Source organism: Cornus florida, unplaced genomic scaffold, assembly GCF_030987335.1.
Source record: "Cornus florida cultivar Cherokee Brave unplaced genomic scaffold, ASM3098733v1 CherokeeBrave_3.0.0_Hap2_Chr03, whole genome shotgun sequence".
NCBI classification, from domain to species: domain Eukaryota; kingdom Viridiplantae; phylum Streptophyta; class Magnoliopsida; order Cornales; family Cornaceae; genus Cornus; species Cornus florida.
In genome coordinates, this window is record NW_026775573.1 from 9,341,949 (window position 1) to 9,358,133 (window position 16,185).

General features: G+C 33.7%; 3 protein-coding genes across 3 annotated transcripts; 2 read left to right on the forward strand and 1 right to left on the reverse strand.

The window, feature by feature from the left end:
- Nucleotides 1–757: 757 nt before the first annotated feature.
- On the reverse strand, nucleotides 758–5,230 carry LOC132299373 (protein RETICULATA-RELATED 4, chloroplastic-like). Its single transcript, XM_059795926.1, has 8 exons — nucleotides 4,564–5,230; nucleotides 3,742–3,810; nucleotides 2,646–2,777; nucleotides 2,482–2,535; nucleotides 2,350–2,394; nucleotides 1,455–1,594; nucleotides 999–1,124; nucleotides 758–903 (listed from the first exon to the last, which is right to left on the reverse strand). Exons 1-8 carry the CDS (start codon nucleotides 5,119–5,121, stop codon nucleotides 855–857), a joined length of 1,173 nt encoding a protein of 390 aa, XP_059651909.1. The 5' UTR covers nucleotides 5,122–5,230; the 3' UTR covers nucleotides 758–854.
- A 3,125-nt stretch (nucleotides 5,231–8,355) lies between these two features.
- Nucleotides 8,356–9,282, forward strand: LOC132301072 (mitogen-activated protein kinase kinase kinase 20-like). Its single transcript, XM_059798361.1, has one exon. It carries the CDS (start codon nucleotides 8,356–8,358, stop codon nucleotides 9,280–9,282), a length of 927 nt encoding a protein of 308 aa, XP_059654344.1.
- Nucleotides 9,283–14,178: 4,896 nt separating this feature from the next.
- On the forward strand, nucleotides 14,179–14,778 carry LOC132301074 (uncharacterized). The gene has a single exon (XM_059798362.1). It carries the CDS (start codon nucleotides 14,179–14,181, stop codon nucleotides 14,776–14,778), a length of 600 nt encoding a protein of 199 aa, XP_059654345.1.
- The last annotated feature ends 1,407 nt before the right edge of the window (nucleotides 14,779–16,185 follow it).

Here is a 16,185-nt window from a genome sequence, read left to right on the forward strand (position 1 = left end):
TGAGTGTTATTGCTGTGGTACTTACCTACAATCGGTTCTTGTATCTTTATTTGGGTTTCGCTTTATGGTTGAATATTTGCCTTTTAGGTTGCTATCATCTATTGCACTTCATTGTTGTATAAATAATGGTCAAACAAATTTTATTATATATTTTTAAAACGTCCCATGCTCAATTTTTTGAACTACAAAATTACAGTTTTCTTCTTTTTTTTTTTAAACCTTTGCATGAACCCACGTCCGTTAAACAGCATTTACCCTCTTCATATACCAATACAGACGCAACCAAATGTACTCCAACATACCGATCATATGCCAAATGGTAACTATGATCTATGTATGATGTTAAAAGATGTTCAATTAGATTAAAACAATAATGCAGCTTTATCACTTCTGCAAGGAGAGGATCCCGAGAGCGGTCTAAGTAAAAATGACGTCGACCTTGCTTGGTTTGTAATTCTGATAATAGTTTTTTGTTCTCAAAAAATTGAAAATAAAAAACTGTACAAAAAACTTTTGCTTGGTTCAGTTTCTAAAAATTGTTTTCTAAAAACTAAGTTATAAAAAGACTTATTTTAATAGTTCTCTGAAAACTGTTTTCTGTTTTTGAATTTTTGAGAACCGTTTTCAGAGTTACAAACCAAGCATTTAAAAGAAGACTAAAGAACTTTCACATGCTTATTACTCCATTTTAATGAATTTCAGACTCTATTTTCGCTTAATACCCCACCAACAACTAAAGAGCCACGAAACATCCAAATTTACAAATCATTTACATTCAATTCAGAGAAAAAACATATCAACATTTGTACTTGTCTATAGAAACAACATCAACAACATACTTGTCGACTGTGTTTTCAATCGCGGATCTTTTGGACTCCTACCCAACGGGCATAATCCACCCACCTGTGCAACATAAATTTCGAGAATTGAGAGAGCAAGAAGATATGAACTAGTAGTGGTTATGGTGAGAATTAAAAAGACATAAAATTAACTCTTACATCAATGAGCCTAGGAACGTGTTCCCAGTTCGAACAGCAAAGCATATTGCACTCAGTACGATCTTGTGTTGGTGCAGCAATGGTTCTAATATTCGTTGTTCGATAACTCCCGCCAGTACTTGGTATCTGTTCAACACAGAATTCATCATTATATAAACTTTGTGAACTCCCAAGTGCACGGACAATAGCAATTTATAACTAATCCTCTCCCACTCTACAGGTCATGCAGTGCTATGGTAGTTTAGTACTTCCATTCTATCAAAAGGCAACAAAAATTTTCCCATTTTCTTTTCTTTTTTAAACATTGAAATATTATTTATTTTGTTTGTTTTATTGTTTGAGAGAGCAAGTCCAAAAAGACAAGCCCAAGTAGTAATCCTGTCTCATGAAGATGATGATGTAAAATCTGAAGAAGCTAAATGCTAAACCAAACAGATTCTCATAGGATTTACATACCTAAGGTTGCTAGAAACCGCCATATAGACACCGTAGGCAACACTGGTTGACAATAAGGGCACATCCTCGGCTTCAGCAGCGAAGGATTTATCAATGGCCTTTCGCGCGTTAATCAACAAATTTGTAATACCTGTACCAACCTGCAAAGAGCTGCTATAAGCATATGCCACCAAATCTATAATATTGCTATCGACTTTATAACAATAACAACTCGACAGATAGAATTTCAAGATACTACATTATCCTGTATGCGTACCACTTAAAATCCGATTGAAAGATATGCAATACAATTGAACTAGTCAAAGCTAAATATGCACACAAACTCATACAGGGAAAATAACTGATCTCCATCAACATTATTAAAAGTGAATTTCAAAATTAAAAACTCGACTAAGCTAAACAGTCAAGACACAAAGCTTCTATGATATATAACAACCGCAAAATCCATATGAACAAATTGCTCAATTAGCCCCTTTCAGTGCAAGATGATCTCCATGTTGAACCTTTAAAACAGTTATTTTCGTCACTGTTGAACCAAGATATGTGCCAAATGAATTTTATACATTACGGGACATCTCACTCATGCTCAGGCCTTTATTGTAAGAAAGAAGGCACGTGAAAAGGTGAATGGAAACATGGCCGATGAACAAAAATAATGTTAATAACTAAATTATTTATTTATGATATATTTAGCAGAGAAACAAACAAGACCATTTTCTTGTGTTTAAAAATAAGCTGATGTTGCAAAGAAAGGATAAAAACCAAACTTCCTTACCAGTCAACGATAGAACATAGTAGAAAGTCCGATAGTGATAGTAAACTTCTCAGAGGATTAGAACTACAGAAGTTCAAAGCTAAATTGAAGAACTTCTAAGCATATGAAGCACTAACTTACCAAAGAAGCACTGGTCCCAACTGCAAATAACTTGGCCCCATTACGCTGCAGAACATATCAGTATAATGTAAGTTCCATTTATTTGCTGCAAAACGGACATTTGAATTTATTGAAGAAAAACTCGAACCATACCAGTATGGCACCTATTCTCTGCAAAAATGAATAGGATGTACCAGCTAAAGCAACCTGCATACAGGATAAAAAAACTTGTTTACTTGACCGTACGCAGCTTTAGATCACTTTAAATGCCAATCTAGGAACCTGAAACAGTAGAACATAGCAATGTATGCAGCAACCTGAAATGCATTGTCAGGACATCTGTAGAAGAACTTAGCAATAGGTCCAGCACTAATTGCAAGAGGCGGTCGCAGTGAAACAGTAGGAGCAGGAAGCCAGACAAGCATGAAATCTGCAATGATGGCCATTACCTAAAATAAAAACAATTAGAAAACTATGTCCTTTAAGTATTAGAGTTACTAATAGTTAACCACTAGAGTTACTAATAGTTAACCACCAGAAAAGGCAATGTTAAAATCTTTTGATCAAAGGAAAAAATAGTACCCAAAAAAGATAAAAATGTGTTTCTCGTCTAATGTTGCAAATTGCATATATGGTGTGATGATCTCAAATATTTCTAACTCAACTAGATCAACTCCAGTTAACTTGACAAAGCCTTATTTCCCAACAATTTGAATTGGCTATACGAATCATTTTTGCAAATTTGCCCAATTCCTAGGAACTGTTATTAAATAGATCGTAATACTTTTCTCATGATCTCAACCACATTTTATATTTAGTTTAACTCAAAAACAGGAAAAAGTAATATCCCTAACACAAAGTGCATTTTATCTATTGAGTCCAAATAATTTTATGAAACTCCTAATAAACTGTTGAAATTTGAGAACATTGGGAATGGTAGTCAATAGTCTAAACATAAACCTCGAGACTATCATTTGGAAAAGATAAAAGGTCAATGAACTCTATGGACCGATACAAAAATGACTTAGATCAACACCAAGTCTAGCTCTGTTTGGTTTCTGATTGCTCGCCTAATTGCCTCTTGAAGAGGGTTAATCTTAGTCCCCCAAAGGCCGATGCATCAAGTTCAGGAACACTAGCTTTACTTAGGGATTTTTATTTTTATTTTTATTTTTTTTCCCCTCGAAACTTAGTTCTCCCGTTTATGAAGAGTCTGATTTCTGTAGCAGAGATATTGTTAGCCTATACAATTGTGCAAAATATATAAAAATATACTGTGTTAAGCCTTTCTGTTTAAGTATAAAGAAACTAGTTTATTATCACAATAAAAATTGTGTCTATATCTCAACATCCAACTCAAACTTTACAAAACGAGTAATAAGATATGAAAAATACTAATGACAACAGCCCTACCACATCAGCAAAGACAAAATCCAGCTCCTTGGTGAAGTTTTCTCTACGCCTTTCCAACTCTGCAGCAGTCTACAAAGTGAACTGAACATATATTATTTATGTGTATTGAGTAACAAATACTTATGTCATTAAGAACAGCTCAGAAATCTCAATGAAAAATTCAGAAAAGTCGATGAAAATGATTTCAAATATAAAGAAAAAATTTCAGCAATCTAATGAAACACAATTTTGGCAACCAGAAAAGCAGATCAGTGTGTTAGAGCGAGGGTAAGAAATACACCTTAAAAGTCGTTAAAATAAATTTATAAATAAGAAATCATACTAACTGATGCAGAACGATCAATCTCGTCCCATTAACATCAAAATGCCCTTTCTGTGAAGTTTTGGCTGTCAATTCCCCCACTCTTTTTGTAAGCAGAACTTGTCTCTAATTAGTAGATAATTTCAAAGTTCAATGCAGTTTTCCTAATTGCTTAAACTTTAGACCTTATGTGGACAATTGTAATCTAGCTGTTTAAATTTCACAACTTCTTAATTGAATCAATAATTATTGGAAAGCCAATTTAAAATTTAGTGTCAAGTTTACTCTATTAGTCCAAATATTACAAATATATATAGGCTTCAAATTTTATCTGAATTTTTTTTTTTTCTCAATTTGAATTATTTGTTCAATCAGAATCTAAATCCACAAGCCAATTAATTTCAAAACTACTATTAAATAACCACATAAATCACTACAGATTCTAAGTACAAAATTCAGTAAAAAAAAGCAATAATTGAATTTTAAAAAAAGATTAACAAAAGCAAAAACAGAGCACAAACCTTAGTAAAGATCCCAACACCACATTCCATGGCAACTTTGGCCAAGAAGAGATCATCTGCAAGCAGCCGTTCCTTAAACCCTCCAAATTGAAGCAACCACCGGAACACCGGCGACTTCTCCAGCTCAAAGTACCGGTACACTATCGATCCCGGTATCCTCCCGGCCTCAATTGCCGCCGCCAAATCTTTCGGAAGGCTATCCATAGATCTCCCGACCTCCGCTAACGCCAGGACCACCTCCGCCTTATTCCTCTCTCCAGCATCTCCCTCCTCACTCCCACCCCCACCCCCACCCACACCCCCACCTCCACCGCCATTGTTGCTTCCATTTCCGGTGGTTCCGCCACTCCCTCCGGAATAGACGATGAAAGAAGGCGGATGGGGACGGTTTCGAATTGAATTGAGATTGAGATTGAGACTGAGAGGGGAAATGGATAGAGTGGTGAAGTTGGTACTGATGATACGGCGGTTCAGGGGAGGAGCAGAGTTGTGGTGGTGGTTTGGTGATGGGAAGGGGAGAGAGAGTGCGGATAGGTTTGTGAGGGCGGTGATCGCCATTGGTGGAGGTGGTGGTTTCCAATACTTGACTGTAGAGAATAGTCAGGTTTTGGAAACTTGGTGGCTTTGGTTTGATAAGCGGTTGAAAAGTAGAGATGCACATGGAGGAATGAAGAGTGATTGGAGATGAATGATTGCTTTCCATTCTCTAATTACCCAAACAGTCCATGTGGGTCCCATACTTTTGAGTATAACTAACCGTCTTTACACTTGGATTAAGGAAACAAAAGAAACTGTTTAAACAAGGTTAGGAAGATTCATATTTTGCTATCAACCCATTTGGATTGGATCCTCGGGACACGTGCCTCCGTGAATTTTTTCCCCCTCTTATTATTATATATATATATATATTTTTATAACAATATATATATTTTTATGAAAATATGAATAGTTTCCCTTAAATTTTCTCTCTCTCATATAATTCTATGTTTTCTATTTTTTTCTTTTAAATTGTTTTCTTAATCTTTATATTTTATATTTGTATATTAATTTCATTTAAAAAATATCGTTCTTTTTCTCTCTCTCTATACATATACTCGTAAACATAGACTTATATGCAGGTACATTATATTATGAATTTATGTTACGATGTACAAATAGGTTATTTCTAGTAATAGTTAATATAGTGCAATTACAAATACACATATTGCATGTAATTATAAAATCAAGAAAATAATAAATAACAAAAAATAATTTTTTTTTGAATTAATTCAGTCGCCCTTTATGTTTTATTTATTTATTACTTTTTAACTTTTATAAAATTTTACTTCTTTTGTGTTTTAAATTATTATAATGGATAAGACTTGCCTATTAGTGAATATGTCATTCTTACTCACCAATGCTATTATGGTATAATTACAAATGCATAAATAAACTGTAATTATAAAATTAAAAAAAGTGATAAATAAACTGTACTTGGTTTACACTAGTGAAATAATTTGCAAAAGATAGTTGTATGAATCTATGATCATTACTTTAATAGGCTTGTTTGGCTTGCTAATTTTTAATTGTGTTAAAGTGGGTGTTGGTCGTTTTGAGATTAATAGTGTTGGTCGTTTTGAGATTAATAGTGTTGTTGTAGCTCTTAATAGTAATGGGAGACAAATATAGGAATATATATATATATATATATAAAATATTGAATTTTAAGGGGTGAAAAAAAATTTAAAGAGTGCATATTGAACGTTGTAAGAAAATTTTAAGGAGTGCAGATTGAACCTTATAAGCAAGTTTACTTTTTAAGACAGTCTGCCTAACACGGAGTTTTTAAGACTTTGACTCGACTCTCTGATTCGGTTAATGCATTTGAACCAATGATTGACAAAGGATTGACTTCCTTTTCTCCTTATACCGATGGCATCTGAAACTTTGGCCTTAGCCGGCTTCTTCTCATTTAGGGCAAGAGCTGGAGCTAGCAGCCCGGTCAACGACCTTTTTTACGTTGACACGGTCTCCAGAACCCTGAGACTATATGAAATTATTTTTAACCCTTTAACTTAATTGTTATACAAAAAGTGTAAGCAAACACGTGAAATGACCAGCTTTCCTTTTAACTTGTCAACAACCACTCGTAAAATCAGACACCACAACTACCACCACAACACCATATCAAACGCACATTTAAATACACCATAAACATAGCCACCACAACACCCATCCCAAATGCCCAATATATATATATATATATATATATATATATATATATGCACACCTAATATTTTGCACGTGAATGACATCTTTCAATTGTGTCATTTTCTGTCATTTTATAAAATTATTTATTTTTATATATTTTATAAAATGATTCAGTGAGGATAGTTTAGTCAACTTAGGGTTTAAATTTGTCAGAGGGACTTATTTACATACAATTGAAACTTTATGGGTATTTTTTACACGTGAGGGGTGTCATATGCACTGTAAACATACTTTTTGGGGGTGTTTTCTGCACTTGACCCATTGATTAAATGAAAATTATATAGTTAAAATTTTGTTCAAAAATTCATGAACAGTAGATCACACTAGTATATAAAAATTTACACTCTTTTTTATGTCTAAATTACATTATTAACTTTGACCGATTCGTGTGATTTATTGTCAATGAATTTTTTAATGAAATTTTAACTATATAATTCTCGTTTAGTCCTCTTTCAAGTAGTTAAGTTCCTACCTCAATATTTATACATAATCATGAAAAAGAAAAAGAAAAAAGAGTTCATGAGAAATCTCATGAGAGACTTCGTAACAGCATTACTCTAACAAAAAAAAATATATAAGATGCAACCAACAATTTCACACTTTATGTAAAGCTGAAATTAAAAAAGGCCAAAATGCCCTTAGATAAACCATATTTATACTTTTTGAGTGGAAAACAACAGATAGAGATCAAATAGGAAACATAATTTTGATATTCTCACAAAGGAAAAATTAGTTCGATATATGTTTCCCAAACTTGTTTTCTGGTTTTTAACCTAGACATGCCTTGTTCAGCCACGATCAAAAGGTTAATTTCCAAGATGTTTCCCTTGTACGTACGTTGCTGGATTTGGTTTGAAAAGCTGATCAAAAGTAGAGAAGATATACCAGGAGATCGACAGTGATTGGATTCACACACACACACACACACACACACACACACACAGGCTGAACAAGGCATGTCTAGGTTAAAAACCAGAAAACAAGTTGTGTGTGTGTGTGTGTCGTGTGATTCTTTCCTTTTTCTAATTACCAGATCGGTTCCACAAGGGTGGGTCCATACTTTGAAGTAGAGTGTGGGTATACATATATCTGAATCTAGTAAAACTAATTGTGACAATTAGGTTTAAAAGAAATGTGTGGACAATTAGGGTCTGTTTGTTTCCGACATAATATATTTTTATTTTTCAGGTAAAATTTTTATTTTTATTTTCTAGACAAGGTGTGTAAAATAATTTGTAAAAAATTAATAGGTAAATTATTTTTGTTAGGTTTGAATATATTTTTTTTCTTTTTAAATATTTTGCAATAATAAAATATCAAAAAATTTAAAAATTTAAAAATATTTTGCATCCAAACAAACATAGTCTTAAGGTAGCTTAATCTTTAAGTCGATCATCTAGTACCTCGTTATTTGTGTTGGTAATCCTATTAGGAAACTAATTAAACCGGCCCTATATTAGGACACTCGCGCCATTTATGTATAGGACCATATGAACCTAAACCTTTCCCTTAACTTTTCGTTTATCAAGCTTTTCCTTGTCTATGGCTTCCGACTGGGTGATCAGCGAACTCCTTGGGAGCGGAAGCAACGCCAAAGTCTACTTAGCAAGGAGTCCCTTCCGTCTCCTCCCAGATATGGCTGTGAAATCCAGTGTTTTCTCTGAATCATTATCTCTCCACAGAGAGAAAGCCATCCTCGACATTCTTGAAGGTTGTCGTGAGATTGTTGCTTGTTATGGATTTCAAGAGACCATTATACAAGGCGAGAAATATTACGATCTTCTCCTTGAATATGCACCAAGAGGTACCTTGGCCGACTTGATCAACAATCGAGGTGGCAAGTTATCAGAAGCAGAAGTGAAGGTTTACAGTCGGATGATACTAAAAGGGCTCTGTTACATTCATGACAAAGGCTATGTTCACTGCGATATCAAGCCCGCTAATATCCTTGTCTTTCCTTCATTTTCATCATGTGGTGTCGAGAATCAGGTTAAGATTGCTGATTTTGGAAACTCCAAGAAGGCTGGTCATATATTTGTGGGTGGTTATGTGTTTGGTAAATTTCGATGTACCCCTCTATACACATCTCCCGAGTCTGTTAAATTAGGATTGAATGAAGCACCAATGGATATATGGTCTCTCGGCTGCGTTATGGTGGAGATGTTTAGTGGAAAACCGGCATGGAGTTTTGAGAATGTGTATGATCTGCTATTTCAGATTGGTTTTGGGGAAGAAGTGCCTCACATACCAGAAGGATTCTCTGAGAACGCGAAGAACTTCTTGAAAAAGTGTTTAGTGAAGGATCCAAACCAGAGATGGACTGCTAAAATGCTCTTAAACCATCCATTTATGGTTGAAGACGAGCCACTTCCATCTTTGAAAAAGGCTTCTAGAGTTGTTCAACACCGTGTATGCGATCCCTTCAAGAACTGGGACGAGGCAAAGTTGATCAATTATCTCTTTTCATAGACGAAGAACTAAAGGGTGTGCAGTTGCATTAAGTGTTCCAATCACAATTTTCTTGGGTTATGGATTGAATTGATTTTTTTTTTATCATGTTACTGATGTATATACGTACTTGATTCTTCAACATATATATAATTCATCTGTTTGATCATGCTAGCTTTGTTTAATAATGGAGTCATCCTACAATAATAGGTTTGTTTGACTTGCTAAATTTTTGGCCTTTATCATGATATTTATTCGATCAAGTTCTTGAATTATAATTTATTCAAGTTTTTGAGAATTTGTAGTAAGTTCTTTTATTTGGTTTTATGTGAAAGTTGGTGTTGTGTTGGACTTTTTGATATTGTAAAAAGTATACTTTTTAGGAGAGTCAAAGGTGGCCCTAAATTTTGTCTCTGAAAAATGACACGCTTCCACAACTTCATCGCATACGATTCTATCAAATACCACTATGAATTGTAGAATTGATATGATTCAACTATATTCATTTAAATCCATATGAGTTAACGTTCAAGCATCCCTACTCTGGTCTTTCCTTTGAGCTATATTATCGTTGCCATACTTAGTAATGAAAATTTACATATTTGAGTTCGGAAAGTAACACAAATTACACTCTAATGCCTTTTAAGATGCAACCAACAACTTCACTCTTTATGTAATGGTGAAATTTCAAAACGTCAAAATGGCCTTAGATATCCATGTTCGTACTTTCTGACCAGAACAAAGGATAGAAACATAATTTTGATAATCTCAAAAAAAGAAAGGGGAGCTCTATTTTTCTATACTTGTACTCTACTTAACTCATTCTGTTAGAGAAAATGACAAGATAAATTTAACCCTTTTTTTTTTTTTTTTTTTTTTTTTTTTTTTTTTTTTACCTTATTTACTTCTTTAGTTTAACTTTATTTATTATTATTATATTTTTGTCCTGTCAAAAACATAATTTATTTAACAGAGATAATCAGCTAGAGATGATTTTTTTTGGGATTATTTTTTTCCTGACAAAGCAAGTAATTTATTTATAACTTGCGAATCTTGTTTTTTGGTTTTTAATTGAATTAAGATTGAAAGGAGGCGGACGAGGACGGTTTTGAATTGAATTAAGATTGAGATGGGAAATGGAGAGAGTGGTGAAGTTGGTACTGATGATACGGCGGTTCAGGGGAGGAGCAGAGTGGTGGTGGTGGTGGTGGTTTGGTGATGGGAAGGGGAGAGAGAGTGTGGATAGGTTTGTGAGGGCGGTGATCGCCATTGGTGGAGGTGGTGGTTTCTAATACTTGACTGTAGAGAATAGTCAAGTATTGGAAACTTGATGGCTTTGGTTTGATAAGCGGTTGAAAAGTAGAGATGCACAGGGAGGAGTGAAGAGTGATTGGAGATGAATCATTGCTTCCATTCTTCTCTAATTACCCAAACAGTCCATGTGGGTCCCATACTTTGAGTATAACTAACCATCTATACACGTGGATTAAGGAAACAAAAAGAAATTGTTTAAACAAGGTTAGGAATATCCATATCAATTCATTTGGATTGGATCCTCTTTGCTCCTCTCTCTATTTAGGTTTGGACAATATTTGTCTACTCCAATGAATAGGTTATTTCTACTTATAGTTGGTATGCTGCAATCACAAATATAAATATTGCATGTAATTATCAAAACAAAAAAAAGTAATAAATAACAAAAATATATATATTTTTTCTGAATTAATTCAGTCGCTTTTTATGTTTTCTTTATTTATTACTTTTTCAATTTTATAATTATAGACAACATATATATTTGTAATTTGACCAAATCAGTTACTAGAAGGAATCACCTATTCATCGATGAATAGACAAATATTGTTCTTTAAGTTTTATAACATTTTACTTCTTTTATGTTTTAAATTATTATAATGAACATGACTTCCCTACTCACTAATGAATAATTCATCCTTACCAATTGTTGATGTGGTCTAATTATAAATGTACAATTAAACTGTAATTACAAAATTAAGAAAGTAATAAATAACGACATTCAATTTAATTCATTCATTTATTGCTGCTTAATTTGAGGTATGTTATATGTGCAAATTAATGTTGAGATTGATTTACAATCATTCTATCACATTGGTTAAAGACAAGTACACTACTGAAATAATTGGCAAAAGATAGCTGTATGAATCTATGATCATTAATAGGGTTGTTTGGCTTGCTAATTTTTGGCTTATATCGTGATATTTATTTAAGTTATTGAGAATTTGTTGTCGGTTCTTTTATTTGGCTTTGTGTGACAGTAGGTGTTGGTCGTTTTGAGATTAAATGGTGTTGCACTTGCTGCTCTTAATGGTAATGGGAGACAAATGTAGGAATATATATATATATATATATATATATATATATATATATATATATTATTGACTTTTTAAGGGTGAATTTTTTTTTTAAGAAAGTTTAATTTTTAGGACACTCTGCCTAAAAAACTTTAGGTTAAATTACACTGACGATACTGAGGTTTTGGTCAATTCACTCAACGGATGGTCATTCTTGAAGTTTTAAAAATGTACATTGACACCCCTTTGGACCTCTAAGAATATATGAAATTACTTTTTAACCACTTAATTTGTGAACATAAATACAAAAAGTACTGTAAATAAACACAACACACATTTAAATACACCACAACCACAACACCACCAAACAGGACGCACATTTAAATAAACCACAACCACCGCCGCCACAACACCCATCCCAAATGCCCAAATTATATACGTGTATATAATATAATATATATATATATTTAGAAAAATGAGGCACAAAAAATATTTAAAATAAAAATTCGAAAAAAATTCAGGAAAATCTGTGACATTATATGTTGGCACGGGTGTGGTGGCGGTGTTGAAGGTTTGGATGTAAAAACATTGAGGGATATGATGACTGTGAAGTGTATTTTTGGTCACGTGAGGGTACTACGGGGGGTGTTTTTGTCAATTAACATTACTGATATTTTCAAAATAAAATCGAATTAAATATTCAGGGGCATTTATTACATTTCAAATGATATGGGGCGTCGATGTAAAAAAATGTGGTGACCAGCCGCTGAGTGGCATTGACCGAAACCTCAAAGAGTGTTAGTGTAATTTACCCAAAACTTTATGTAAAAACTTGTATATTAATATTTTATATTTTTTACTTTTTTACCTTCATAAATGGTAGAATTGATATGAATCAACTATGTGACTTAACATTCATGTCCTGCTCTGCACTTTCCTTTGAATGATCGTTGTCCAAGCCATATATTCGAAATTATGGAAATTTGCTTTTACTCAAGTTTGGGAAATAACAAAAATATAAGATGCAACCAACAATTTCACACTTTATGTAACGCTGAAATATCAAAAGGCCAAAATGCCCTTAGATAAACCATATTTATACTTTTGATGGTAATCAAATTGACATTTTTACTTTTGAGTGGTAAACAACATATAGAGAATGGAAAACATATATTTTTTTTATTCTCACAAAGGAAAAATTAGTTTGATATATGTTTCCCAAACTTGTTTTCTGGTTTTTAATCTGGCTTTAAGTAGTAAAAGATGCTTCTATAGCTTTGGCAAACATATATGCCTTATTCAGCCACCATCAAAAAGGTTAATTTCCAAGATGTTCCCCTTGTACGTACCTTGCTGGATTTGGTTTGACAAGCTGATCAAAAGTATAGATATACTAGGAGATCGAGAGTGATTGGATCAATATATATATGTGTGTGTGTGTGTGTGTGTGTGTGATTCTTTCCTTTTTCTAATTACCAGATCGGTTCCACAAGTGTGGGTCCATACTTTGAACTAGAGTGTGTGTATGTGTGTGTGTATATATATATATATATATATATATATATATATATATATATCTGAATCTAGTAAAACTAATTGTAAAATAATTAGTTAAAAATTGATTTTTATTTCTTGGTCGGAACATGTAAAATAATTTATTAAAAATTGATGAGTAAATTATTTTTATTAAGTTTATATATATATATATATAAATATTTTAAGATTTTAAAATTAAAAAATATTTTGCATCTGAACAAACATAAACTTAATTTAGCTTAATCTTTAAGTCATCTTGTTAGGATCACTATGGTATAATTACATACAACACCTCATTATTTGTGTTCGTATTAGGAAACTAATTAAACCCTAACGCGTATATAAAGACACTCAGCACCATTTATGTATAGAAGCCATCAGCCATCAACCCAATTAGACCATCAACCTAAACCTTTGCTCCAACGAGATTTTTGAGGAGGTGTTTTATCTGTTTTATTTCAGATTGTTTTCAGGGAACAAGTGCCCAACATACCAGAAGATTCAACCCGAAGATCGAAGAAGAAATGGTAGAGTTTGTAAGTATGGTAGAAAAACAGTCATTCATTATTGATTTCCTCCAATATACCAATTTAATAGTGATGTTATTATTATGGGTTAAGTGCAAAAAAACCCCTCTATTATCGATATAGTGCATATCGGTCCCTGTGTGATAAAAAAAACCCCTATACTATCAATTTGGTGCGATTGGGTCTCTGGTGGTGTAAAATGACGATAATACCCTCACTTAGTTGAATAAATTAATGATTATAAATACAGGCCATGTAAAATGACTTTTTTGTCCAAATTTGTATAAAATGGGGTTTGTTTGGCAGGAGGATAATATAAATCTCGAATTGTATAAAATTGGAATAACCTAAACCTGAATATAATTAAATCTAAAACCAAACATGCCCTTTCATATTTTGAAATATAAATAAATTTGTAATATATATATATATATATATATATATATGTGTGTGTGTGTGTGTGCACACGATATATCATTAGGGCAAATCTATGGGTTTTAAGGCAAATCATTTCAGCCTCCGCCTCCATGGCTGTGAGTCAATTCAGCCAATTCCAATTCTTGAAGAAAGCCATCCCAATTCTACTCTCACTCTCACTATTTTTCTTCCTGTTTTCTTACTACTCACCACTTCATTTCCTTCTCCATTCCTTCAATCATGATGTTACTCCATTTTCCATCCAAACAGTTTCCTTTACCATTCACAGGAACTACATATTCCTCCTCTGCAATGGAATTCTTGTTTTTCTGATCACCAGCTCTAGCCTGATCACTAACCCTCAACTAGGTAGTGATGTTGATAGCAAACACATCAAGAAGGACGGCGAAGATCGGCGATCAATAGTGCCTGAATTTTTTGAACCAAAAGCATTAGTTAATGAAGTTGTTATTGTGGAAGATGAAGAAGATCATGGAAGTGAAAATGGAATTTCGGTTACGGCAAAGTGTGATGAAAATTGGCTCTTGACTGCACAAGATGAAGATGAAACAGAGTTTCATGATATGGAAAAAGAGGGAGAAGGAATTGGGTTATTGAGTGCAGAGGAACTGAACAAGAAATGTGAGGATTTTATAAGGAAGATGAAAGGAATCAAAATTGAGGCCCAACATCATCTGATCATGGTTTGATGTGTATGAAAACAATAACTGACAATTGGATTTTTGTCTCTATGTAAAGATTTTCTCTGCAAGCTCTTTCTAGCATCAGTTCGATTTAAGCTCAAATTGTGTTTGGATGAAAACTTTTAAGCCTGTAGCAACCATATTCAGCCAACTGTTCCTCAAAATTTTAACACATCTTTTTGGTTAGGTCGCCGGTAGGAACATAGAAAATTTTAGAGATAAACTCCGACGAGATTACAAAGCTTTGGCGACCATGGCTTAGCAATCAGTTCAGGCGATCATTGTGAATAGGTCCTTTCCAGTGTGTTTCAGTTCTATCTCCGGTGAACACCATTGAAAATCCAAAACGAGTGAAGAATTTCAGTGTACAGTCTGGCGAGCTTCCCTTTGTATCAGTCCGGTGATGAGTACAGAGCACAGTTCCGGCGAGCCTTGGGTGACCCAATTCAGGTGAGCTCCAAACGTACCGATGGCCATCCTTGGATCGGCGGCGATGAGGGCCTCTATGACGGCCATTCTCTTCGACGACCATCTCTCCGCGACGGCCATCCTCTTCTTTTTTGCGGCTGACTTTAGTTAAATACACACACAATAGGGATGCACCATTTTATACTTATATATATATGTGTGTGTGTATGTATATCTGACATGGTACAAGGTGAATATCATCCCGATTACCCAATAATTACACTTTTCAAAGTCTTCCTGCTCTCCAGCAATCCATTTTCGATGGTTCAATCCAGCAGTCTGAGTTTTTGTCAACTACAGTATGGAACCAGTTACAACATAATGCAGCAGTAGCTCACATCCATCTTCATTAATGCCAGTAGAATATCCAATCAAAATGCCTAACGAGATTTTCCTAAACAACACACTTTGCTTAAGGCTAATCCCACATGATGATTTTGCTGCAAAGGATGCAAAACTGTTGACAATTTCATTCCAATATTTGATGTAAATGTCTTGAAATTCCTAGAGCCAGTATTGGATAGTTCTACAATCAAATTCCTTTAAGAGTGGATTTTCCTCACTGATGTCATGAAATTTGGGTTTCTTGAGTTTTTTCTTGTAGGCAGCTTTTACTTTGTAATGGAAAGAGAGACGAATTGGGATTAGGTGCTGGGGCCTTTTATGCACAATGCTGATGGACTTTTATGCACAAATGGTGAGGGTCAAAATGGAAAACAAAAGGGTAAAATGGGGTTTTAAGTTTTACTTTTGGTAAAAAGTTGTCAGAGGGACCGGTTATGCACCTTTTTTGAATTTTGTGGACTTGTATGCACTTTTTCAAAAGTAGGGACTTGTTCGGCACAAAGTTTATATATCAGGGGGGTTTTTTGCACTTAACCCTATTATTATTATTTTGAATGGTATTAATAGTGATGTTATTGTGTCTTAAAAAAATACAAAGCT